Source organism: Chroicocephalus ridibundus, chromosome 2 (assembly GCF_963924245.1).
Source record: "Chroicocephalus ridibundus chromosome 2, bChrRid1.1, whole genome shotgun sequence".
In the NCBI taxonomy this organism is placed as follows: Eukaryota; Metazoa; Chordata; class Aves; order Charadriiformes; family Laridae; genus Chroicocephalus; species Chroicocephalus ridibundus.
Window position 1 is genome coordinate 145,708,348 of NC_086285.1, and position 27,476 is coordinate 145,735,823.

A 27,476-nucleotide genomic window follows, 5' to 3' on the forward strand; every position below is an offset into this window, starting at 1 on the left:
TAACTCAATTGTTGCAGTTGATGAAACTGGTCAAGTAAAGGGTGCAAAGTAGTTAGCCAAAAGAAAAGTGATTGTAATATTTCAGTCTTTCATTTCTGAGCTGTTTGTTTAAGAACTGAGATTTTTGTCTGTGTTGTCTATTGTTAAGAAAAAGCTTTCAAAGTAATTGTAAGGGAAGACCTGTCTACTTTGTCTCGGCAAGAAAAAGCTCTGCTGAAAAGTATTAGTAAAAATAAAATGGGCTATTTTGGTGAGATTTTTTGGAAAAAATTAAGTAGTTTTATTATTACTATTATTATTTTCTGTAGAAGACTTATTGCTGCACAACTGGGAAAGTCTAGAAGCAGAGAGAGGGAGAGTCTGTGTTTCAGTCTGTCCCATCTACATTTGTTTCAAATGTGACTGATTAATACCTAGCTCAGAGATACTTAAACAGTTGTAGGTAGAGTAGCATGATGGCTTTGCTGAAGATCTTGAATACTTTCTCTTAATGTCATTCTCTGTTTGCCAGGAACTGAGATCTTAATAGTAGTAGCTTCTGTGCTGTGCTTAAGTGTCTAGAAGCTCATAGTGTCTTGAAACAGCAATAGATTAAACTCCTTTTCAAGGCTGAATTAACAAAACCTGTATCTCACATGTCTTTATGTACTGCAGACTCTGAAACTGGGGAGACTGAAAGACATGTAATGACACTCAACTGAGTCTTAGTACTCTTTCATTTGATAGTCTGTTCTGGATGATCAGGAGGTAGATGATTTGTTCTGTACATCCAATTGTCTTTTGGTTTTTTTTTTCCACCAGGCACTTGGACGTTCATGTTTTGAATGATGTCTTAGTGTACACTAATCCATAGTTGAGTCATCTTTTTTTTTTGTTTTTATGACTTCAAAATACTGAGTTCCATAATTTCTCCACTATGCTTATCCTTGTGTTACCCAAAGATCTTTATAGCTTCTTGGTGGCTCATCCTTTTCTTTAGCTTTTTTGCACTTAAACCATTTCCTCTCTTTGCCATGATACTCATCTGTAGGAATACAGAACGAAAAAGGAACCAGTGCCCAAGAGACGCAAGTCAGATATTTGTCCAACATTAGTTTAAAATAGAGGAAAATTACCCGTTATACTTGTACTTTTGCTTCACTGTATCAATTGTTTGAAGCAGTCTAGCATAATCAAAATAAATTTTTGTATATGTTTCAGTCACTGCTTGTCTTTTTTTTTCAACATACTAATTGCGCAAGTAATCTACCTCCAAGTTGATTTATGTCTATTCACAAAAGTTATAAACACTGCAAGGCGTTTTAGAGTTAGAAGTATGACTGTTGATGACTACAAAAAATATTCAGTTAGAATTCAATTAATAACTTCTTCCTCTGCATTAGTAATGTGATGTATCTGTCCACTATGTAAATGTTTAGGAGTGGTCAGTCATTTTTATTCTGCTCATGGAGCTAGCATTGATGTTTTCTTTTTATAAGGGTCTTCCACATCTGAAGATGAACCCAGGTACCTTAACTTACAGGACACCCGCCGTGTAGCGTCTTCCATAGATAATGCTGTACAGAACACAACACAAGAGCTAATCAGGGGGAATGTAGTTGTCATTGTTAAACAGATTCTTGTAAAGATTAAATGTAACATTAAAAAGTGAAGTGAATATAGACATATGAACAAAATAGTATCACTTGCTAGTCCGTAAAGCATTAAACAAAGGAGCCTTACTGTACTTGGTTTATATTTTTATTTGACCAAAATTTGCTGGTATCCCATCCAGAGTATGCTGCCAGCAAGTGTGGAGATGGGGCAGTAGTTGAGTTCTTCTGAGGCTGAACTGGAGAGGGAGAAGGAGCAGCTGCCAAGAAAGCCAGTCCTATGTGGCATAGTTCCTGGGGAAAAGAGGCAGAAATGGTGAGAATTGGAGTTTATTGCTGACAGCATTTGACAGCCTGCTGTACTGACCCAGACTAAAATAAACTGTTTCCAACATCCCAGCAGTCATAAAACACTACGTTTGTTAAACCACAAATAAGTCTTCCTATGGACAGATGGCGGGGTGGGGAAGCAAAGCTGAGGTTACCCTTCTAGGGATATACAGAGCTCACTCAGTATTGCAGAATGTGTATCCAGGATTGTGTACAAAATTTTAGAAATTTATCAGGATCTTTACTTCTTGTCTAAGGATGTCTCCTCCTCTCTTCTTGTAAGAATAGAATTTTCTTACCTGCTGCTTTTCTTTAACTTCAGTATTAGTGCCCTGATCCCATCTTTCTTCTCCCTCCTGCCCACTTCTGTGCCCTCCTTTTTTTTCTCCTTAACTTCTCATTCTTCTTTTGGTCTTCCTCACAAATAATGTTTTTAATTTCTTCAAATTTAGGCAAATCCAAGTCTTCCATCATAAACTGTCATGCTACAGGATTTCTTTTATTCCTGTTCTAAGATCATGTCTACATATGTTCTGTGATGTCGGGGAAGTTCTGTTTCTCTCCCAGTGGCACAAGCATTAGCTTCTTTCCTGTGGCAAAGAGTCATCTACTTGCTATAATTTAAAAAAGAAAAAAAGAAAAACAAAAAACAAAAAAGAAAAAAAAATATTTGCCTTTCTTTGGAAAGTCGATTCCTGTCTGGAGTTTTACTGATAGAAGGTCAGCATTTTCAAAAGCCAGTACTGTTATCATAGATGCTCTAGGTATACCACATTTTTCTCTGTGCCCTTCTTAACATCTACGGCATCTCACTCCAAATGGAACTGTGGTCCATTGCTTCCCTAAGAAACAGTTGTTTCAGTTTCCCCTGTTTGGTATAATGCATTCGATGGAGAATGTTAGGAAACTTTATTGAATTGAATTGGGGAAAAAGGCAGCTAAGGAGCATTAGGTCAGTGATAAATGTTGTGATTTCTACACTAGTTCAGTCAAGTCTCATTTATAGGTGATGGGCTTTCAGAATACATTTGGGCTGGGACTCCACAAGATTAAGCGTAAGAGGAAGTGGTCCTCTTGCATAGCATCTATATCCAGGTCCAACAAGGTGTTACTGGTTTTACCCCTATAAAGTAGAAGGTATATATTGATGTAAACTTTTAAATTAGAATAGGAAGAATTTTTACCACCAGACAGAACCCTTAATAATTGAAATTTGGATGGATAGGTTTGTCACCTCTGTACCTGGAAACAGAAATCAGTGCACACAGAGATCTAGTAACTGCTAACAAAAATTAGCTGTAGTGTATAAAGTCTGTGAATGTTTCTTATTCATTACATAATGTATAGTCTTTAAATGCCATTTTCCTGGCTTGTTTAGCTTTTCGTAGGTCTCAGATGAGCTATAAGTGAATAGATTTAACTTCTTTACAGTGGGTCTCAGAATTACGCCTATTCAGCAGCATGTAGTAACTGGTTCAACATGAGCTGTTTCTTATATAAACATACAAAAAGCCTGACCCAGACTAAATCAATTTAAAAAAGAAAAACATTAAAGCTGTGTTTCCTGTTACATGCTTATGGACGTCTTTGGTTGCTTATGATCTTACTGTATTATTGACCAACTGTTGTATTCTTCACCACCTGCCAAAAGGTTCAGATGGGACAGTGAAGTTGTTTTCAGAAGGGGGAAGCAATTAAAATCGTAACCCCTACAGTACATTTCAGCCGGTGTTTATGCTAGGGGTAGAGAATCAAGTCATGAATACGGCTTAATCCGTTTCCCTGATTTTATTTGCTACAAGGATTTAGAAAGCTGCAGAATCAAAAAGCCTGTAGAGTTCATACATAGCCTGTATGTTTAAGATTAGGCCAATTCTGTTGCGGTTTAACTTATTCTCATCCTTCTAAAAAGCGTACAACTAATAAATTGGGGGCGTCCTTAGGAAAATAGTTGATATGGGAAATCAGAAATGAGTGCTTGTGTAAAGGCCTGTATGTATATTATTTATTTGGGAAAAGGCTATATTTTGGTCCTTGTATAAAACCAGCAGGATGTACTTTCTGAAGGCAATAATTGGCTTAGTCGAAACATCAAGGCATTAATAACTAATCGTCGTATTTTACATATATGTGTAAAATACATGTTTCTTGAAATGGGTAATCTATAGAAACACAATTTGTTTGTTTGGATTTCAAAAGTGTATCTAAAGGACCAGAGGAAGAGTTTTGTACTATATATAGCAGATTATTAATAGTAGGAACAGAATGAAAATGCAGTTTTTACATCAGTGTGAAAGTATTAGGCTGTGATATCCCAAAGCAGTACAAATATTATCCAGTCCTTGAAATTTTGCAAAATTAATTGGATCAAATAATGAAAGAGCCAATGGACAAATCTTATACCAGCAACACAATGTGCAAGTACCTTGTGTCTGAACAGTACCTCTGTATTTTGCTGCACCTAAAAATGTGTGCCAGAGTGATTTCATTGGGGTTTATATTTAAATAAGTAAAGCTATGAGAGGAAAAAAAACATTGTCACAACGGGGAATTTCAGATTGGCACATACAGCCACATTTTGCGCTAGGAATTCTGTTCACAAGGTCATGATTGTGCTGAACAAGCCAAAGGAATATAGAGCTATGTGCAGCTTAATGGAAGTTGTCAAGCTGATCATAAAAGAACTAATGAAAAATATTCTTTACTGTTAAGTAGAGGAGAGAAGAATTCATTATGCAAGTGAAATTAGTATCATATTCTGCATTTTTAAACTTAAGCATATTTCATAAAATATGTAATTTCCTTTATTTTCAGTAATATTTCACAAAACATATATTCCAATATTTACTTGCATTAGACAAAGTATATAAATAGACACTGAGTCATACAATAATCTACCATGGGTTTTTTTCATAAAAAAACCCAACAACAACAAACAGAACTGCTTTCATACTGATGAAATAATGCCTAGAAAGAATAATAAATCTCTTATATTTGAGATTTGAACAGGGGGTAATGGAAGCTAGCTGTCAGTTGCCAAAAGGAGCTGCTCTGGAGCTGGCCCAATGAGCAGCAGAGCAGCAAATCTCGGTGCACGGGGGCTTTTCCTGAGGCAGGAAAATGCTGGGGCAATGGAGAGACCCACCAGGAGCTGGCAGCTCTGGTGACAGATGCTGACGAGGCCAGGCCATTGCCAGAGCAGCCGCGACCCCCCATGCCTATAAAAAGCAGCCTGGGGAGTGCAAGTGACCGGGAGTGCTGCCATCAGAGAGGTGGTAGATGCCCCATCCCTGGAAACATTCAAGCTCAGGTTGGACGGGGCTCTGAGCAACCTGATCTAGTTGAAGATGCCCCTGCTCATTGCAGGGAGTTGGACTACGTGACCTTTGAAGGTCCCTTCCAACCCAAACTATTTTGTGATTCTAATAAGACACAATTGTTGTGGAAAGTTGACAGATACATTCTTGAGTTTTTAGAAACCACATTTAATTTTGAAATACCACTACTGACATAACAGATTTTCAGTGTGTATCTGCTAAGCATTTAAGAAAGTTCTAGGGCTACTGAACAATGCCGTCACACTTCCTCACCAGGAATGACTTGATCAAAACGGCTTTCCTGACATTCACATGCCTCTGTGGGTAGATACAATTAATTACTTAATTTTATTAATTGGTAGCGTACTGTATTGGTGACAGTGGCAATGGTATTAGCAGTTTCAACTGTGTTTTCATTTGGGCAGCATTGGAATTGCAGTTTGAAATAGGTTGCATACGTATACTTACAGACTGCATGCAGTACGTGCATTATAGGTTGAAATGTACTGCTTTAATTCTTATTAATTTTTAGATTGTTAGCATTAATGATTAAACAAATTGCAGAATTATTAAGTTCTCTGTGGAGACAGCGGTTAGATACTAAATAACGACTCTGGCATAAGACAACAGCCTAGAATGGAACAGTAGATTGGATGGCATATGCAAATAAGAAGCTAAGCTTAAGCTCTGATATATGAAATCAATAAAAATAGAATACCATTTGACACGATCATAGATTCAAAGCAGAAAAGATCCCCTTGCTCCCTTTTGCCTGTTTTGAAAAGCAGTGATAAGTTCAATTGTGCATTAGTATTGTAATATCAAGTGAGTGGTGTGCATAAAGCTATATTGTTCCTAGTGTTGAAAGGGCAAGATAATTTTTTGGAAGATTTACTAGTGCTTATTAGCAGAAGACAAATGATAGTTGGAGGCTTCTCTGATACTGGTCACTGGTAAAACCAAATGGTCTTAGCAGCCTCCCGTCATCCAGTAGCTCTTGAATGTTCTGTTGAAATTGGGTGTGACTGTTTCCCAAACTCAGCTCAAGATTGAAATACTTTGTAAAATCTAACGTAGTAGAATTTAACAGAATCCACAGGTAATGTGGTTCACTCAAAAATGCTTATTTCTCACTTGTCAGAAGAATTGTAATAACAAAGCACTGTAATGAAGTTCCATGTTAAAAAGATCGAATTGTTTTACCAGCATTTTGGAACATTCTGTCGAAGTTTTATTCTTTGATAAATTTGAACGGTGGAACAATTGTCTCACAATAAAGCAGTTCATAATACTGATATGTAGCTGTTCTTTTTGAGGACGTGAACGTGACATCCTTTACCTATTCAGCAGATATGAGTTTGTCCCGCTTCCCCATAAAGCTGCTCGTATGAAGCCGACTGAAAGTGCAGTGAAGTCAATGGATTGATCTCATATTGACTTTGGTGGATCTGGCTAAATTTTGGAATATATTTATTTGCATATGTCCCGTTGAATTCCATAGGAAAGAGGCAGCTGGATACTTCTGAAGATCTGGACTTACAATAATGCTTAGATGTAGTCAAGAATCGCAAAATTCAATATCTTAATTGTCTTAATTTTTTATCTTAATGAATACCCGATTGATCTGATTTTGACCTTTGTTGCTGTTGTCTTTTTTTCTTTTCCTTTCTTTTTTTTCTTTTTTCTTTTCCTTTTTCCTTTGGCATTGCAGGAGAGCACTGAATCTAGGAATACTTCGAGACCCTGGATCAGAGGTTGAAGACAGACAATATCAAGTAGATCTTCAATCTATAAACATTGGTACTGCTCATTGGAATCAGTTGAAACCAGAGAAGGAAAATGGAAAAGGAGGCGTTTTGACAGAGAGTGAAAGAAATTCTCAAAATCCAGCGCTTGAATGGAACATGGCCAGTAGGTAGGAAATTTTTTTTAACTTATTCTTTTCTAGAATTACATAGCACAAGCGCTGCAGATATCATTCACGGTATATCAGAATCAAGTAATTCTGTATTGGTTTTGCTTTCCATTACAAGGATATTTACATGGAGTTTTGGATTATACATTTGAAATGCATATTACTATTATTGTTACACTCTAGTTGCTGTCTAGTTATTGTGTGCCTTTGGTTCCATTATAAGCTCTTTTCTGTGTGGCTTACTGTGTGTCCATAAAAATAAATCCAGGGCTCAGCCTTCAGCTTCTCGGTCTACAAGCAATGGGAGGTTTGGGGTTTTCTCTTTCTTTTTTTTTTTTTTTTTAAACTTCTTTTGTTTGTCTTTTTACAAAGCTTGAGTAAAACCAGCTTAGATATTTCTAAGTTAGAGAAGGATAAAGAAGAACATTTCCTATTGGTTCTGAGCTGGTTTTTTGCACTTCCATAAGTAAAACCAGATGAATTTTGAGAATGAGGTATTTCCACTGAGTCTCCCTTATTGTGTATTGTATGATACGCGCACGCAAAGCCCCGCCCTCTGGTTAAACAGAGTTGAAAGATAAAGCATGCATACACTTGCATGGTATTTTCAATTTTAAAGTTTTCACATATAAAATAGGGTGGTTAATTGGTAATTTGTGAAAATTTGAAAATCTTATTTTAGTTTTAATGTACTTTTCTATACTTACAAATTCATACAGGTGGTTTGAAACTAAATTTTTATAGACTGTGTAGCAGTCAAAGTTCTCTTTTCAAAGTGACAGGAATAAGGTCTCATGGCCAAAATCAAGCTTTCAAAAGTCATTTTATGGATTTACACGCATTTCTGCTAGAAGATGCCTGTTTGCCCACACGTTTATGTAATTATTTTCATTTAAAAGTCCTTTATATCTAATTCATGCAGAAAAATTCCAATTTTTATGAAATGTGTGCATAATTTTATGGTTCCTAAGATTCCTGTCTGAATTGAGGGATGAGTTCCAAAAAGTGATCTAGAAAAACAGGAAGAATCATAAGGGAAGATAAAAAATGAACTATAGCTAGTTTGATATTCAAAAAAAGGGGAGATGAAGCCTCTCAGAGGTTTTTCTGAAAGTGAGACAAGCTGTAGCAAAAGATGCTACAAGAAGAGGATGGCCCGTAGACTGAGGTTTCTAAGTAATGAATTGACGAAAGACCGAGAGCAAATAAGCTCCTTCTGGAGGAGTGTGTGCAGGAAAAAATTGTGATCAAGAATAAATTCAGTTTATCATTGAAAAATAGAGGGCAGGAAAAGCAAATCTAGCCAAAGTAATGATAAAACCACAAGGAGTGACAGGAATACAGGCAAAAATTTAAGCACGGTAACAGTATCTGTTCTTCATTTATAAGATCACCTGGTTCTTTCCTGTCTTTTAACAATTTTTGTTCTTTAACTAATATAATTCCATAGACAATTTTTCTTTTAGAGTCTTAGTATTGAAAAAATGTGTATGACCTTGTAGTTGGGCCTTGGTGTTGGGCAAGTTGCCCGTGAAGTTCTTTCTCACAAAACAACACAGGGCCACTGGCATTTCTTGAAAGATAAGATGACATGAATCTCCAAAGGACTGCTGGACAATTTGCAAGTTAAGCTAACACAGCAAAAACAGCCCCTGAGGAATTGGCTTTCCTTTTCCTTCCCATTGGTGACTGAAATCCTATTGCCAGCACACTTTGGTCTGAGCTTTGTGGTTATAGATTTGGATAGGAAATCTGGTGGGATTCCTGAAAAGCTATCAAGACAAGAATAAGGGAAGCAGCTATTACAGATATTCCGAGTTATCTTTTTTTAATAACTGCTTGGACATTCTTCTTTTCCTCAGCAGACTTCCAAAATAAAATTTTATTAGAATATATTTGACAAATAAATATGTTTGTTTTGAGGTTGCTTTTGAATGAATCTTCTACTTGGGTTTTTATTTAGATCAGTTGTAATTAAATACATTAGCTTTTCCTTTCTGTTATACAATTCAGTATTTTAATTCCAGCTTAACTTTGTTTAAAGAGAAAGTTGGTATGAGTGTTTTCTTGTCCTTTTGACTTAAAATTTTACACATTTACTACAGTTCTTTTTCAGGATGTTAGCATTTTTGCTTTTTAGTTGGCAGTCAGTTTTGCTGCATCTGGGTTTATTTTATGATCTGTGAAAGTGGTGTGTTGCGAACTGGAAGAACCTGCATTGAACTCTGCCATCCACTGAGATATTTCCAGCATGCACCAAGAGGGTGGCTGCATGGTGTTTTACATGGTGCTTAGTGTTTTCAGGATGAAGTTTATCTTAAGATTTCCTGCAACTACCACAGAAGTTTTATTCTTTCACCTATTTGTGATACTGTTTTCTTTTTTAATTCTTTAAGTTTCTTAGACATGTTTAACCTGGAACATAATGAATTATTTTTACTGAGTTATTTTAGGGTTCATTTCTTTGTTTGGTTTTAATATGCTTCTATTTGTTTTTACTTATCATTTAGACCCAGTGTTCTGGTTTATTATGTTCACTGGGTTTTAAGATTACTTTTGAGATCCATTTCCCTCATTTTTTAATTCTTAGGTACTATGTGGTGCAGTACAGAATCAAACCTATGTCCAAGTATTTCATACAGTTACTTTATAGAAATATTCAGCGTAGATCCCAGCCATTCATTTTCTATTCCCATTTATAAAAACATTACTGTATTTTTTTAAAATAAATTAAATAGTTGTAAAAGTTCTGAAATAGATTATATTGTAATTTAGTCTACTGAGTTGAAATTTGGTCTTGTCTTAAAAAAAATTAGCGTGAAAACCAATCAAGAAAACCAACCAAAACTAGATATAAGATTTATGGATATCATAGAAACAAATATTTGCAAGGCTTTTGACATAATTTATCATTTAAATGCTTTAACAATCTTTACACAGAAAGTAAATCCTTCAGATTTTCCTGCTGTTTATTCTGGAGTTCAATATTTCTAGTACTTAATATCTCATGGATTTGAATTTTTTTTAAACTTTTACATTATGATTTGGAAGGCAAGCAGCCTTGCTTTGAGACTAAGTGTTGAATATTTCAAGTGCTTAGTGTAAAATTATTCAGGAGGGCTGTTGTGAAGTGCTGGTGTGATGCCTTCTGGGCCTCCTCAGGTCACCCCAAGAAGAATGGGGGAACTGGAGCACTCTGGCAGGGTGGATGCCCCCTCTTGGAAATAAACATCCAAATGCTGTGCTGTACTGAGGATCAGGGATCATAACTCTTCCCATTATGAAATGTTTATACTTCACTGTAGATGTTATAAAAAGCTCCCTAATGGTGTAATATATAAAAAGAATACTGGAAACAGTTGGACAGTTCTAATAAGGTTATGTACAAATGAAACCTGTCCACATTTATTCCCTTTACCAAACAGCATGTGGGGAACTGGGAGTACTTAACCAAAAGAAGTTTTCTTGATTGAAAACTGCTTTTTCAGCTTGCAGATCTCCTCCTCCCTCTCCCTCCTCTCAATGGAAAAAACAACAGCCTTGAAGGAAATAAAGAAATATATCCTCTCTTGAGGCCTCGCCCCCATCCCTGTGAAATCCTTCTACAGCTCCCAGCAGCAACTTCTGCTTCCTGCAGCCTGAATAAACTCTGTTTAAAAAAAAATAATTAATTGAGCTTAAAAGCATTACTTCTCTGTGTGGTAATGAATTGAGTGTGGCAATATACTGCATTACAGTTTTGTCCTTGGCATACCACCATCTGGAACAGCTCTCTGTGGCTCTCATTGAGTACGTCAGGGAGCCAATGATCTGTTGTACAAAACTGAACAAAATACCACTCTTGCTTTGCAAGGATCCTCAGAAAGGTTTCCTGCAGATTGTTCTTTGAATAGTTTTCATTTTCATGCTTTTTTTTGAAAGTTGAAGTGCAGCTTGCCAAGTTCTAACAAGGAAGACCAGAAAAAAGTGATCAGTAGATCCATGTGTAGGGAAGTAGGGGCATTCCCTGTGAATCTTTTGGAATAAAATGCAGTATATTTGTATTCAGTCCTGTATTTCAGTTGCTGTGTTTATTTTGCCTGGGGTCATGCTTGTCTTCATACTGTACAAAGCCGTACTCAGTAAGATGGAGTATGTTATTTTCTTTATTAATCCACAGCGAAGAAATGTTGTGTGGTATTCTTAACAAGATGAAAATCAGCTTTACCAAGGCGTAATTATATTACAGTCATTCTGTACAGCTAGATGGTGTATGTTTGTGCATTGTCTAATTTTGGTCATTAGGCCTCAAAGTGTTGCTATGCTATTTCACTGACTCAGAGTGTGCTTTGCAACACCTCAGAGAGCTGGCAGGACGTGAACTGTTCTGCCTGCTGGGAGATGGAAGCCTGAGGTATGATGATATTGTTAGTAGTTAGATAGCCTAATACATCTGTGAATAAGGCATTAATTGATTTATACAACTACATGGGAAACCTGCAAGAGAAAAATCTTTCATAAGTCCTAAGTTAGCATGCTAACCAACATAGTGTCTTTGGTTTTGCGTGCCTCGCGCTACTGGAGAACACTATTAGAGTATGTGGCCTATTCCATGCTAATACTTGTTTTTTTCTTTTTTCAAGTCACAGAATTCTTTGTGAGGATTCATCTCGCTGTAGATAGTAAACTTACGCGACATAAATGAGCTCTTGGTTGTCATTCATGTATTGAATGTATATGAGTTTCTCCCTGAGTATATAAAGGCTCAAACTCTAGATCCTGTAAGGTATTATTAAGAAAAAAAAATTAATTAAAAATAAGGCAAACATTGCCAAGTTTCACACTTACATTATGTTTTAGCTAGCTGTGTTACATTAGCTATCTATGTTATACTAGCTTTGGCCAGTATTTTCTGTTTGTTTCATTTAGTTTTTTCCACATGAAGCATCCAAATTATAGTCCCTGTGCATTTTCACAGCTTATCCAGTCTCACATCTTCACACCTCCTTGATAAGTGGAACATCATCTCTTTGGCAGTCCTTCCTCCTCCTCATACAAATTCAGCGTGCTTCTGAGTGGATATCATCAAATACTGATGGTTTGATTTGATGTAATGAAATATTGTTGCTTTGATTGCAAAATCTTGTTTTTCACTTCTTTTTTTTCTTCCCACAACATTTTTTGTCATATTAATCACTAGATATGTCTTTGCTTTCAAGGTACTTCTAGACTTCTGTGTCTGTCCATTTCCACTTATGTGTCTTCTTTCATTTGCTTTGACACATCTACATTCACTGCTCATCAGATCTCATCATACCAGTTACCAGGGCTGTGGCATTGAATTTTCGAAACAGCGCTTTCTTGCTCGCTCCTAGGCTAACCTATATCTTATGAAGGCATTTCCTGTGAACATTCACAAAGTTATTGCAATGTCTTTTTTCAAATCCTTCCAAAAAAATTCATTTCTACTATACCGTAATATAAAAACTCATACGACAGCTTTCAGGTTGCCACTGTATGGATATCATTACCTACAGTGCTCTTAGTTGTTCCCTTTTACTTCCCTGTTTGCGTGTGGGTATGGTTTTTTTATACTTAAATTGTAAGCCTTTGAGAACAGAGACCATTTTTGTCCATTGCTCTTACAATGTGGATCTGTGGTCCATAACCAGAACTCATATTATCGTGCAGGTACAGCCCAAAGTCAGCACTGAGTAAAAGGCACCTTCAGGCCTTCTCACGAATACTTTGCTGCCTTGTTTCTTTGCGTTAGCATATGGTCTTTCAGATGTGCTGTACTTTTAAGTGTAGATGATCAACTGCTTTAACATCTCTAAAAGTACTAGCTTTTCCTTTTTTTTTCCAAGACAAATATATAACAGATGCATAAATGAACCATGGAATGAATGTGCTGCAGACATAGAGCCATCATTACGCTCTTCACAATCAAGTTTTTTCATAAGCTCATGTGGCGTACACCTGTGTTAAGTTAACGGTGCACTTAGGTGCAGTGTGGAAGACTTAATAATTCAAAGTGGAATTTGTTTCTTTGTTCCTTTTGTGCTCTTTCTCATATCCTCTCCCGTCATTATTTACTGTGCTCTGTTTGCCTTCTGTTTGTACTTACAATTATTTTGCTAATACTTGATTTGGCTGAGGTTCAAATTCACCAACTAGAAATGCAGAAAGTAGTAACGAGAGCAGGACAGGGATACCACATAAGGATGATTTTAAAATAAAATTATAAAAAATCAGCAATCAATCTGTATTACCAAAAACGTCCTTAAAGCTGCATTGTGCTGGGTATCTACTGGAATAACATTTGAAAATTAAGAAATGGGAATATGTATAAACTGAAAGATAATTTGAACAACGATTGAAGAGAACTGGTTGTGAGTTTGGGGTCAACAAATAACTTGCCTTTGGAGCTCTGTTTCATACATTAGAATCATACTTACTAGCAGTTTTATGCCCCTTCAAGTGGAAGTGTTCTAATGTACAGCTGTGTGTTTTTTCATAGACTTGTTCTACTATTTAGCTCTTCCATTTTCCTCAAAAACAAAGGCATTTCTTTCTCATCCTATTGTGAAGGCGAAATAGAAATTGGGTAGAAAGCCATCTGGTTTAAATTTAAAATGAAGGTGATGGCAGGGAGAGAGGCATTTGTAGATCTGGCAAAATCTAAGACCATTTTCTCAGTTAAAGATGTACACTAACCACTAACAGGTCTTCTTTCTAATTTGGAGATCTAATTAGACTAATCTTGCTTTAAAAACCATCCTCACAGACCAGCAGAGCTACAGCTGACCAAAATGTTAAATCTTTGTATGTAAGATGGTAGTTTTCTCACGATCGCTACCTGGCTTGCTCCTAAGCATACTGCATACTACTTACAGTAGTGTGCAGCCTGCTCAGCAGTGTTTATGGAGATCATTTGAAGCAAAAGTTTATTAGACTCGTGCTCAGTAAATACAAGCTCTGTGGTCTTGTAGCATCTGCTGTCAACTTCTGTATACTGTTGTCCTAAGTAAATTTAAAAGCTTTAAGGCCTGCCTGCATCTGACAGTTTATATTTCCTTATAGATCGCCATGCTTTCTACATGTTTTGAGACATTAGCAAATAGTTAGTAGAATCTGAAGCATCAAAATCAAAATAGTCTGAGCAGTAAATCTATGGATTTTGAATCTTTTGAACTTGACTGAATTACAGTCATGTTATGATATCTATTTAATTTCTTTTCGGCCTAACTCTTGGACTACAAACCATCAGCATTTGAGACTGTGTACTTTTCAACAGAATGCATTTCAGAACCAGTACATTTACTAGACTATATATCTCAATACCTATTCTTAATCAAGAGATTTAATTACCTATTCCATGTGCTTTCCAGAGATTTCTGCATAGACAGGCATATAACCATATTGTTTAATGATGTCAACATGGATAACTAGCTGACGGTAAGGGCTTATTGTCTAATGGCAAAGTTAATGTTCTCACTTAATGGCTCACTTGTGCAATTTATGATGTCTGAACTGCCACATCTCGATTACTGGAGATGGCGAGATCACAGAATCATAGAATGGTTTAGGTTGGAAGGGACCTTAAAGATCATCTAGTTCCAACCCCCTGCCATGGGCAGGGACACCTCCCACTACACCAAGTTGCTCAAAGCCCCATCCAGCCTGGCCTTGAACACTTCCAGGGATGGGGCATTCACAGCTGCTCTGGGCAACCTGTTCCAGTGCCTCACCACCCTCATAGTGAAGATTTTTTTCCTAATATCTAATCTAAATCTGCCTTCTTCCAGTTTGAAGCCATTACCCCTCATCTTATCACTATGTAAAAAGTCTCTCTTTGGCTTTCTTGTAGGCCCCCTTCAGATACCTAACTGGCATGCAGATATATCTGAAGAGTCCTGCATAGATCTATTCTCTTCTTTTATATGGTTGTGTAGTTCTGTCTTTTATGTCCTGATAGATAGTTGCATAACTTAGTGTATACTTTTAACTCACATAGTTTCACAGTTCATAATTTTTTATTTTGTAAGTATAGGAAAATTTACCTTGATCCAACTTCTTGTTGATTTTTTTTAGAGTTCTCCTTGGTGAAATGCAGGTATCTAGCATTTCTATACATGATGACAGGTAAAAAGAATTTTGAAAAAAGCATCTTGATGGAAGGGTTCTCCCAAGAATTTAAACTGTATCCTCTTTTAGGGGCTGAGTACCATCTTGATCTCATTACATATTTTTTTTCACTGATCAGAGGCTCTCAGATGGCATTTTGTGGCAGTAGTTTATTTGACCTGACCCAGAAGATTCTGGCTATTTGGAATGTGTTGTCATAAGCTATTAGTGATCCAAATATAACAGGGTTGTGCCTCTAGGCTTAGTATTTTGTTAGAGGGGAAAAAAAAAAAAAGGCAAAAGACACCCAGCTGGAAAACAAATGTAATTTTCAAGTTTAATGGCACAAATATTCTTGGCAAGCAAACCCTGATATTTAGATGAAAAACTACCAACTAAGAACAACCAGTGACAGGAGGAGTGGAGGAAGTCTGACACCCCTCTGCTTTCAAGGCATTTTAAACATCTTCGGCAATAGTTATTAGAAATTTAATGTACGAGCCCTAGAGTTTCATGGGGTTTGCTAGTTTAATTTTTCATGGTTTTCATTTTTATGTCAGTTATTGGTTTGTGTACAGAATTTTTTCACCAAAGAGTTTTAACGTATGAATTGAAATATTATGCAGGCTTCAGGACAGCTATCATAAAGTGAAGGGCATCCACAGGTAAGTTTGAAAAATACTGTTAATAAAGTTTGTATCTTTGTTCAAATGGTTTTCTGTAGTTCATTAAACAGTAGAAGCAATCACAAATGTCAAACTTGTCTACCTGGAAATGGGTTGAAGAGTCAAATATTTAGATATACTTTTTCTGAGAAATTAAGGTAGAAGTCTGCCTTTAGGACTGTAAATAACATGATGGATAATGATGATATTTAATGCTTACTGAGGTAGCAGTCATATGCCAAACTAGTATTGGAGCAGTTTTGTGCTACGTGCTGGATGTAAAGAAGAATATGAGTTTTTGCCACTCAACAATTTATGATGTGATTTAATCTCTGCTTTTTTCTTTTTTTTTTCCTTTTTTTTTTTTTTTAGCATAAGGCGTCATCAGGAGAGGAGAGCAATTTTAACTCCAATTTTAACGGATTTCACAGTTCGAATAACTGCAGCTCCTGCAATTATTTTTACAAAAATTGATGCTGCAGAGAATTTGCACACAGAGGTTAGTACAAAATGTGAACAGAAACAGCATCACTTTTAATATGTTGATAATCTTAATAGTTTACTGTTCCACTATTTTAAGTGTCCGGGTGTTTTCAAATACAGAGATCGCCCACTGGGGGGGTGGGGGGGAAGTCTTAATCACTAGCTGAAATTCTCTTTCTCTGCTGGAGAAAGAATTTGTGTGTAGCATTTGATATTAAAGGCAGGCAGGCTGTCCAGAGGTAGATAAGCCTGTTTGCAATTCAGAGAATAGGAATTCTTTAATGATTTCCAGCAATATTTTTAAAATATTTGTGATGGAAAGGTGTTGAGAAGAGGTGCTATACTACAACATTACAAAACATTGTATTCACAAGCTTCTCATAAAGCAGCTTGAAAATGCAATCTATACACTATCTATAAGAAGAAAGTTGAGCCGAGTTCTTTTAGTCAGATTTCCAAGCCCACAAATTTCCACAAAGCATCCACTCCGCAACCATTACTGTGGTTACTTCAAGGTATTACAGATTTAACAATCACTTTTACCAGTCTGTGGATTAGCTTGTTAATGATTAGTCTGTGAAGAATGTTACACACAAAAGGTATTGTCTCCCTGTTTGGCATTAGTTTGTAGCTCAAGAATTTAAAATGTTTTATGTAGGGGAAATATCAGAAAGTTTTTGTCAGCTCACAAGGAGTATTTCTCATAACAGTTGCCTCCTGGGAAGAGTAAAACTGGTACAGGAGCATAAAGGGTATTAGATGTGTGTACAATGTACAATAGGTGTAGATTGTTGGAAAATAATGGCTAATGGATATACAAAGGAAAAATGGACAACTTCATATTTTGTGTAAAGCGTTATAACAAGGTCAGATGGAAAACTATTTAATGTAAAAAAGAAGTAGAAAGCTTAGGGGGTGGCTAGAATGCATAGAAGTTACTCAATTTAAAAAAAAATCTCTGAGCTTTGCTAATGCTCATGTTCAAGAATTGCAGTGTTTTCTGTGCATACGTTCCTGTTATCTGTTCCCTGGGTGACATTGACTGATAAGGGAGAGGTCTAGTTTAGATTGTGAAGATCTTGAACATTGTGCAACCTTCTCATGAGAAGGGGCAGTATTTCTACTTATTAAGCAACCCTTCTGCGTTGGTTCTAGTTTTCATCTCTTTATTGCTTGCCAGCAGCGGTGAAGAGCTTTTTTTTTGCTAGGTAATACCAGTAAAACACTGGCCATCCAGCTAGCTTTGCCAAGGTATTAACAATGGTTTACAGGCAAAAAGAAATCAATTAGGTTGGTTATCAGTGAGTTCCAACACATAATTTCATTAGAAATCAAGTTGAGTTTATGTTTTAAAAAAAAAAAAAAAGTACATCCTTTTCTTGGAAGGAAAGGAGAATTGTATTCCTTGCCAGGAAAAAGAAAACAAAATATGACAGTCCACTGTTTGATACTACCAAGAGATGGAAACAAGACCTTACACACGAGATGCTTTTCTTGCAAAATCTGTTTTAATAGTTATGCTGTTGCACGCAAAGCAAAGAATAAGCCACATCCTTTTTTAGAAGGCTGAGACACCACTTCCTCCTAGGAAGACCTAATTAATACTACATACAATGTTGAAGCATTGACTACACCAGAGAATCACAATCCAGTTCGATAGAAGCTGAAAATTCCCCAGTAGCTGTTATCTAGTATTTTCCTTTAATTTCTCTACAGGAAATTCTGGTGTGTGGTCATTCTTTGGAAGTGAATGTGACAACAAACCTGGATTTCTTCCTTAATGTTGCTCAAGTACAACTTCTTCAGCAGCTGATACAAGCCAATATGGTTGGACTGGAACCTTCTAGTAGCACCACTGAGGTAGGTTTTCCCTGTTTTGCAGATGTTTTTTTTAGAGTACCGTAACTCTGATCAGGTGTTTGCATCATCTAGATAAAATTATATAGGTAAATGAAATACATGTATTATTATTGCTTTTTGGTCAGCTTTAAAATGCATTCTGATTTTGTTCTAACAATAGGATGTGTTATTTTAGCAAGAATATTATTCAGTAAATTAGACTAAGGTGATTGTGCAGTATCTTGTGTACAAGGAGAATTATGTAAACAATGAAGGAAATAAATTGTGAAGTAGTTTTTTCAGGTTATTTGGTATTTAATTTTAACTTTTATTGAAGCTTTGGCATCTTCTTATGAGTTCACATACTATACTGTGTGCTTCACTAAAGTCAGTAAACTATAAAATTTTCACTGTGCCTGGTAAGCACTATTCACATTAACTATCTTCACTCAGGTCCCTAAGATTCAATCCACCTCTGAATATTCTCATACTTCTTCAGTAAGAAAGGTGGTGGGTGCATCATGAATGGTCCATTGTCTTCGCAACAACTAATCTTTCCTTTTTTTCTGGAATTTTACAGTGTTCAGCTACTATCTCTTGAATTTGTCATTCTTTATTTCTGCAAGTTGATACCTCAGTTTGCATTAAAGGCCAGTCACTAACTGTGACAGACTTTTAAGTTTTAATAATTAAACTTGTGGGCTGATACAAAAAAAGTTAGGAGAAAAGAAAGTGAAAACTTTGCTGTAAGAAAAAAATATGTATTTCCTATCTTCAAAATCAGGAATCTAGTCAGGCTGACAGTGTCTTTTAAAGACTGTAGAAGTTGATATGTGACAAGATACAAATTCCACTGGAATGGTTGTTGAAGTCATTGAGACATCTTCACAAATAAGAACAAGAGTTAGGGAGTGAGTTAAAGAACAAGACACAAGCAACTTTTCCTTTCCAAGAATCTAGCTAATGGGAGAGCTGAAGAAACTTTTCTCCTTCCTTTTCTGAATCTCGCAGATTCAGCATGCATGTGAGTCTGGATGGAAGTGGAGAACGCTCTAGAGCAGCCAAACTACTTATATTCTTCTCTCCTCACCCTGTCAAAATCCCAGAAGTTGTATCCTGCTAATCCAGGCATCACATCATCCCCTCCACCTTTTATCCCTTCCCAAGGATAGAGGGAAATAAGGGCATTGTTTCATTACTATATTGAAACATGAAAGACGTAGACAAGAAATGCAGTGTATCTTTCTTTTTCTTGGATACTTTGTAGATACAGGGCCTCTTTTGGAGATGAACATTATGAATAAGTATATATTGGGAATATCTTCAATAAATAATTTGTGGAGTACTGTTTTCCCATTGTCAGTGGAATGGACAGAATCAGAAGATTTGAATGGGTGCCAAGAATTTTAATTTCGAGTTGGTGCTGTGCAGAAGTGCTGCATGACTGATGTGGATTGTACAAACTTAAAAGCAATTTACTACATAATTTCAGAAAACTTTTTGTTGACTACATCCCAAGATACCAATTTGTTCTTCATCGATATCTCCCTTGCATGTTGAGGTCTCCTGTAATGAGTAATAGGAGGATTTCTGATTCAAGGTGGTGGTGGTCTTATTAATAAGTTTTAGAACTATGTCTTGATTCACTATATTGAAAATGTAAAATCCAATACTTGGTTACTTTTTGTCCGTTTCTTTCTTCAGTCTTTTGTAGTCTCATGTGCCCATATGAAGCTACCGCACCCTCTAATATATGCACACTTACTATTATCCTCCTGTTTCTACTTTAGTCAGCAGAGAGAAACATAAATACACATTGTATACTGGTATGCTGCTGTTTTCATCTCAATGAATGAAGTCTGGAGCCTGCACATGGCTATTCATCCTTCACACCTGCTAATTATTTCATTGCAAGAATCTAGGTTCCCTGGACCTTCCTCGTTGCTCTTTTTGAAGATGGGCATGACATTTACTATTTTCCAGACATCAAAGACTCTCACCAACAACGTGTCTTTTCACATAAGATAAGGAGAATCCCAGCAGTGGCACTGGCCGATTCCTTAAACACCTTTGGATATATTCTGTCTGATATTTTAAGAGAAAAATTGACCCGAAGTTATCCATCCTCCAAAGGCTTTCCTAAAGTACTGCAAATTGTCTAGGCTGTTACGCAGATCCTAGTGATACACAGAACCTGTGCTCTCTTTCCCCTGCTGCATTGTTTCTCTTGCATTTTCATTCAACACCATCTTATTCAGCAAGATGATTCATAGAAAACAGCTTTAAGATGTTTTTTTTCCCACAGTGCCTATTTGCTTTGCAGATTTAGAGCTTTGGGTTCATAGCATTTGAGGATTTTCTACAATATTTCTACTAGATGCTTAAGCATGATTAACAGAAGAGTAGGAAGAAACAGAAGAATTATATTCCCCGTGGGAAAGTACAAAATGAAATGGAGAAACCAAGAAAATTTGCATTTCAAAATCAGAATGTATGAAACCTGGTCCAAGATAGCATGGCAGTGATTATTTTTTTTTTGAAGTTGAAAGGAATAGAACATCTTTTTGTAGAAGAGACATTTTTACACATTCTTGAATAAATGTTATTTTGGTATTTGTACATGAATTTACACCACTGAACTGTTTGCATCAATTACTTGTTATTTTCAAGGGTATTCAGAACCTATGCACATACAACGCCTCTCTTCAGGGACTCATGAATGAATGAGCAGCCACACAATAAACAAAAGTATGTAAAAACAGTGCACACAAGCATTCTCTGAATAGGAAAGGGGATAAAGGAATGCCTTGAATTTCTTGAGATAACCGACTGTAAATGAAATTTGTTTTATTGATTGTCCTTTTTTCTGCTAGAATAATGAAAAGATTGACATAAGTTCTTGTCAAAGATTTTGTTATCTGTCAAAAAGTATACTTCAATACTGAAAAATGAACTGTAACAAAAGCTGTAGGATTCAAGAGTTACCTAAAAGTAGGAAAAGAACAAGAATGGTAAATTCTTCATGGTTTTTTTATGTGTTGGTGCCACTTTAAAGGCACTGATGATGAAATATTGAAAGAATTCATAGAAATGTATTTGAATTTTTACACATCTGATCATGGACTACTGAAAGTTGCAAAAAATTCCTGTTTCTGAAGGTGTCCACCTGATTGAAAATTCTGCATTGCTAGTAGGGATTTAGTCCTTTTAAAGAAAAAGCAACCCAGCATATAGAATACACAGAATCATTGTTCAGGTTTAGTGAAAAGGTTTAGGGAAATTTTAAGGTTTGAAGGGACTTTTTGAGCACTGTGGTTGAGAGACTAAAGGAAAGTTAGATTGGAACTCAGATTATGAATGGTATTTTGTATGACAGTGACTTAAGGGAATGAGTGTATTTGGTTGGCTTTTCTTTGGGCACTCCCATTATTACTAATTAAGATAATAATCTTGATTGTGTATCTTTCCTCAGGCAAGCTGTTCAACCACATTTAAAGAGGTGGTGTTTAACCTGTTTCTAGGAAGCCATTTTTACAGCACGAGGTCTTATTTAAAGGAAAAGTCAGTAGTCATTAATTGGATATCCATTTCTTCGTATTTGTTCCCTGTTAGCATCTGCTCAGAGTTATGCATGTGTGTATAGTTATGGTAGATTTGCTTTTTAGCATACAAAGCTTAAGGTAGGATAGAATTGTGGAATAATTTAGGTTGGAAGGGTCCTACAATGTTCATAGAGTCCAGATCCCTGCTCACAGAAGGCCTAATTAGATCGGGTTGCTCTAGGGTTTCAATCAAGTCCTGAATACCTCCAAAGACAGAAATTACACAAGCTTTCTGGGCAGCCTAGTTGGCCACCCAAATAGTTAAAAAAAAAAATAATCCTAATACCTAATTGGAGTTTCTTGTGTTCCCACTTGTGTTCATTGCTTATCATCCTATCACTGGGCATCTCTGAGAAGAGTCTGGCACCATCTTCTCTATGGACAATCAGGTAGTTGTACACATACCCATGGATGTCATCTGATTAAATTTTTTGTCATCTTCTGATATTGCTGTCTTGATTTTGCAACCGTCTTGGTTGCCTTCTGTTGAACTCAGTTGATATTTCTCTTGTATTGTGAGGACCAAAACTGGACGCAGTGTTTCAGAGTACTGAGTAAAAGGCAATAATCGCTTTCCCTCAATCTACTGACTGTCCTTCTGCCAATACAGTCCAAGATGCTGCTGGCCACCTTTGCTGCCCAGAAGCATCACTGGCTCGTGTTCACCAGGACTGCTTTGCAACCAGCTTGTATTATTGCTAAGGTTCTTCCTTCCCAGATACAGGACTTCCCATTTCTCCTTGTTTAACATCTTAACGTTCTTCTTTGGCTCATTCGTCTACCCCGTCAAGGTCCCTGTGGAGAGCAGCTGTGTCCTTGCACATGTTCACTGCCTCCCATTAATCAGTACCCTCTGAGCTCAATCATTCAACTAAATTTTTATCCATCTGGTAATTCACCCATCCAAACCGTACTGTCCCAACTTGGATACAAGAATATTGTGGAGGTGTTAAAAGCCTTGACAAAGTTGAGGTAAATGACATCCACTGCTCTACCCTTGTCCACAGATCCAGCCATTTTATCATAGAGGGTAATCTGGTAGATACCTGCTTTGTGGATTCTGAGGAAGGGCAAAACATGTCCGTCAGAAGCTTTGCTTTGTTCATCTTAGCTTTGTCACTTAGCTGTGTTCATCTTTTTTGATGCTTAGCAACGCTTTGCGGTTTTTCAGAGGCAATAGTTTCTACTGCTTGCGGTAAATGTCCAAGTAAAAACTATGAATATATAGAGCTTATGTCTTTCTCTGCTTCTCTCTAGCACTGTTTCTGTAGGCCTCCCTGCTGATTCTTTCTCCAGCAAGGTGAGCACTCAGGGGTACCAGCTATGTGGGCTGATGACAGCTCTTCCAGCAAGCAGCCCTTTGAAGCTAACCAGTATTCCAAAGAAAGCCAACAGAATATTTGCGATTCTGGGTATGATTTATGGGGCGGGGAGTGGGTTGTAGGAGTCAGATGCTTACACCTTGGCTGCAAGATGAATGCTTTGGAGCTGTGAAGCCACAAATATTTGAGAAGTGCAAACATCAAGGCTGAAGTAGAATCATCTAGAGTTGTACAAAGAATTATAGAGATATGCAAGGAGTTATATAATTAAAAATGAAAGGAAACATTATTCAAGTTTGGATGTTAGGAAAAATCTTATTTGGTGTAGAACACTGCCAAGGGACGTGACAAAAAGATGTTGAACTGGGGTCTTTTCACTGATTTTTTTTTTTTATATCAGGAGACTACCTGCTGTGGTTTTATGATTGAACTGGTTCTAATGTTATAATCTCTAATTGATCATAACAGCCCCCTGTCAATTTCTTATTTATGTGATTTTGAAGTCAGCAAATTCTATTCATCAGCCCTGGATTTCAAAAAATAACCCACATTTAGTTACAATGGCAAAAATTGGTGAAATGCATTCTCTAAAGCCTAAAAATCATTAAGCAGGTAAATTTCTTTATTAGATAAGGACTGTAGTAAGACTGCCTGGTGCGTGTGGATTTACCAACTGTAATTAGTTTTGTTATTCATTAATATCAAGTAATCATCATATTAAGTCCACTTTAAAAACAACCATGCATAAAGAATAACACATGACTATTTTTGAAACCAGTGTTTTCAAGCAGGTCAAATATTTATACTTTTTAACAAAAACAACCAAATGTATTTTAAGGGTGCAGGGATGAACCACATCATTAAGAAAGGCAGAGATGGGGATGCTCTTTGATCTATGCATGTATTCTGCCCAGTATCCCACAGAAAAAAAACCCCACCCTTAAGTCATAAAGCTAATAGAACATTCTTTCCTTTTCCCAGTCTCCTGACTCTACTCTTTCTTTTTGGTCTCCTGCAGTCTACTTTGTTCCAGAAGTCCACTTGTAAGTGTCTTAGCTTCCAGTAGTCTTGACCTGACTCACTCATGATATTCATAAGCAATTCTCCATTTTTTTTCATTGTGCAGAGTTGCTGTTTTGGAAATTAAATAATAAAATCAAGGATAAATGTGGCTTTGTCTCTTCAGAAATTAGGACAAGAAGACTTGTCCTGTTTGTCACACGGGAATTAAAATTCCTCAGAATATCATGACACCTTCTGCAGGTTGTTTTTTGTTTCTTGACTTAAAAAGGTAAAAGAGAAGAAACAGGTCTGAAATTTTCTTTGGTGCCTGATAGTTTCACTGGCATCAGTATAAATTTCTATCTTGGTCTTTCTGGTTTTCTAAATACCCTAAATTTTCACAAGTACTTCCTGTGATACATTCATCAATATTTTTGAGCTTACTGCACAGAATGTAGAAAGGAATAAATACAAAGATTTCAGACCTATTACCAGATAAAGATGATTGACATGACTAGATACATATAGTTGATATGTGAGGCATGTGATATAGAAAAGGTCCTAGTCGCTTAAACTGCGGCTTATTTATTTAGCCCTACATTAGCATATGACTTGGAAACAATAGAAATCATAGATCATAGAATCATAGGGTTGGAAGGGACCTCTGGAGATCATCTAGTCCAACCTCCCTGCCAGAGCAGGGTCACCTAGAGCAGGTTGCACAGGAACGCGTCCAGGTGGGTTTTGAATGTCTCCAGAGTTGGAGACTCCACCACCTCTCTGGGCAGCCTGTTCCAGGGCTCTGCCACCCTCAGGGTAAAGAAGTTCCTCCTCATGTTTAGGTGGAACTTCCTATGCTCAGATTTGTGCCCATTACCTCTTGTCCTGTCCCCAGGCACCACTGAAAAGAACCTGGCCCCATTCTCCTGACACCCACCCTTTAAGTATTTATAAATGTTGATAAGATCCCCCCTCAGTCATGTTTTTTCCAGGCTGAAGAGACCCAAAACCCTTAGTCTTTCTTCATAAGAGAGGGATTCCAGTCCCCTAATCATCTTGGTAGCTCTCTGCTGCACCCTCTCCAGCAGTTCCCTGTCCCTCTTGAACCGGGGAGCCCAGAACTGGACACAGTACTCCAGGTTCGGCCTCACTAAGGCAGAGCAGAGGGGGAGGATGACCTCCCTCGACCTGCTGGCCCCACTCTTCTTGATGCACCCCAGGATGCCATTGGCCTTCTTGGCCACAAGGGCACATTGCTGGCTCATGGTCATCCCGTTGTCCACCAGGACTCCCAGGTCTCTTTCCACAGAGCTGCTCTCCAGCAGGTCAGCCCCCAACCTGTACTGGTGCATGGGGTTATTCCTCCCCAGGGGCAGCACCCTACACTTGCCCTTGTTGATTTTCATAAGGTTCCTCTCTGCCCAACTCTCCAGCCTGTCCAGGTCTCTGTGTATGGTGGCACAGCCTTCCAGTGTGTCAGCCACCCCCCCCAGCTTTGTGTCATTGGCAAACTTGCTGAGGGTGCACTCCATCCCCTCATCCAGGTCATTGATGAATATATTGAAGAGGACTGGACCCAGTACTGACCCCTGGGGAACACCACTCATCACTGACCTCCAACTAGACTCTGTGCCCCTAATCACTACCCTCTGAGCTATGTCTTTCAACCAGTTATCTATCCACCTTACTGCCCACTCTTCCTAAGCTTCCCTATGAGGATGCTGTGGGAGACCATGTCAAATGCCTTGCTTAAGTCAAGGTAGACCACATCTACCGCCCTCTCCTCATCTGTCCATCCAGTCATGCCATCATAGAAGGCTATCAGATTAGTCAGACATGGGTTAGAACAGATACATTAATTATGTATCCCTACAATATTTTCCCACCTATTTGCAGCTCAGGCACTTACAGAGATAGTGGTGATGTCTATGTACTTGATAATCTTCAGTGATTTTTTTTATTCTCATGGATTTGTCCAGTGGCCTTTGAAATTCATCTAAACTTTCATCATCTGCAATAACCTGTGGGAAGGAGTTACACAGCTAACTATATGCAGTGGGAACAACACGCAACCCCTCCCCCCTTTTTTTTTTTTAATTTTCTTTTTACTTATCTTGCATCAAGTTCTTGTGTTAGGAAAAAAAAAATACTACTTAGTCACCATCTCTGGGCCATTTTGTCTTACATACTTGAATCATGCCCTGTTTTCAGTGCCTCTTCCAGGTTGAAGAATCCTAGTGGTTTTTTTCAACTAGGATTGTTCCCTACAAACTGTTTCATTCCATTAGTTATTTTTGTAAACCTGTTCTGGCTCTTCTTCAGTTTTACAGTGTCCGTTGTGGGGCATGGTCCAGACCAGAATTGCACCCAGTATTAAAGGTACAGACAGGCACACATGGATTTCTGTGTTGGCACAGTGTTGTTCTCCCATTTGTTCCATCTCCCTTTCCTGTAATTCTTGGTAAGAGAAGTGGGATTTTGTCTGCTACTGAGCTTTTTTGCTTTTTTATTCTATCTGAGCCTTTCACAGAACTGTATGTAATAAGGTTAAGAACTTGGTTTTAGGTGACAATAATCGACTTGGAATCCTTTTATGTTTTGTTTGTTTTTTTCCTGCTTGCATCACTTTACGTTTACTTACATTGTATTTAATCTGCTATTTTATTGCCCTGTCATTCAGCATTCGAGGGTCTTCAGTTCTTCACAGTTGGCCCCTGAATAAATTAATATACTTAGAAAAATTTCTCACATTTCTCTTCATTCCTTTTTCCATTTATGAATACATTTAATGTGATCAGCCCCAGCATAGGTCACTAAGAGAGTACACTGATAACCATGAATCATTAACTTGGCCTTGTACTCTTAGTTAATTCATCTAGACTAATTGATCAATTAATTATCTAGGTTAGAGTCTTTCTTATTCCATGGAAACTTAGCTGACTAGACACACACACTGAATTGAGCTTGTTTCCAGCTTGCATGTTGTTTATCAATAGTGGGAATCTTTTATCTGCAGAACAGACTTCTTCTCTTAATTACCTAAAGCCACAATCTTAAAATATATTCTCTGTGTACGATATTCCAAGTCTGATGAGAGAACCCATCAAAATGGGGAGCAGGTTTGAAATCAGAGACATGCTTATCTGTAGTAAGCTTGTTGCCTGATACAGTTCTGATTTTCCACATCTTGCTCTTAAGTCACTGTCCAAAATAGTCAGAATTTAAAATAAACAACCCCAACACTTCAAAATTTCAGTTGAAGTTCAGCTCGGTCAGCTGACAATATGGCTATTCCACCTCTTC

General features: G+C 37.3%; 1 protein-coding gene across 3 annotated transcripts in view; it reads left to right on the plus strand.

Annotated features, from left to right (window-relative positions):
• Positions 1–27,476, plus strand: part of VPS13B (vacuolar protein sorting 13 homolog B) — a 479,360-nt gene that overhangs the window by 304,623 nt on the left and 147,261 nt on the right. For all 3 annotated transcript variants that reach the window (XM_063327260.1, XM_063327261.1, XM_063327262.1), the window contains exons 31-33: positions 6,951–7,154; positions 16,298–16,424; positions 18,125–18,268. In XM_063327260.1, the coding sequence (XP_063183330.1) occupies positions 6,951–7,154; positions 16,298–16,424; positions 18,125–18,268 (475 nt within the window). The remainder of the gene's footprint in view (positions 1–6,950; positions 7,155–16,297; positions 16,425–18,124; positions 18,269–27,476) is intronic.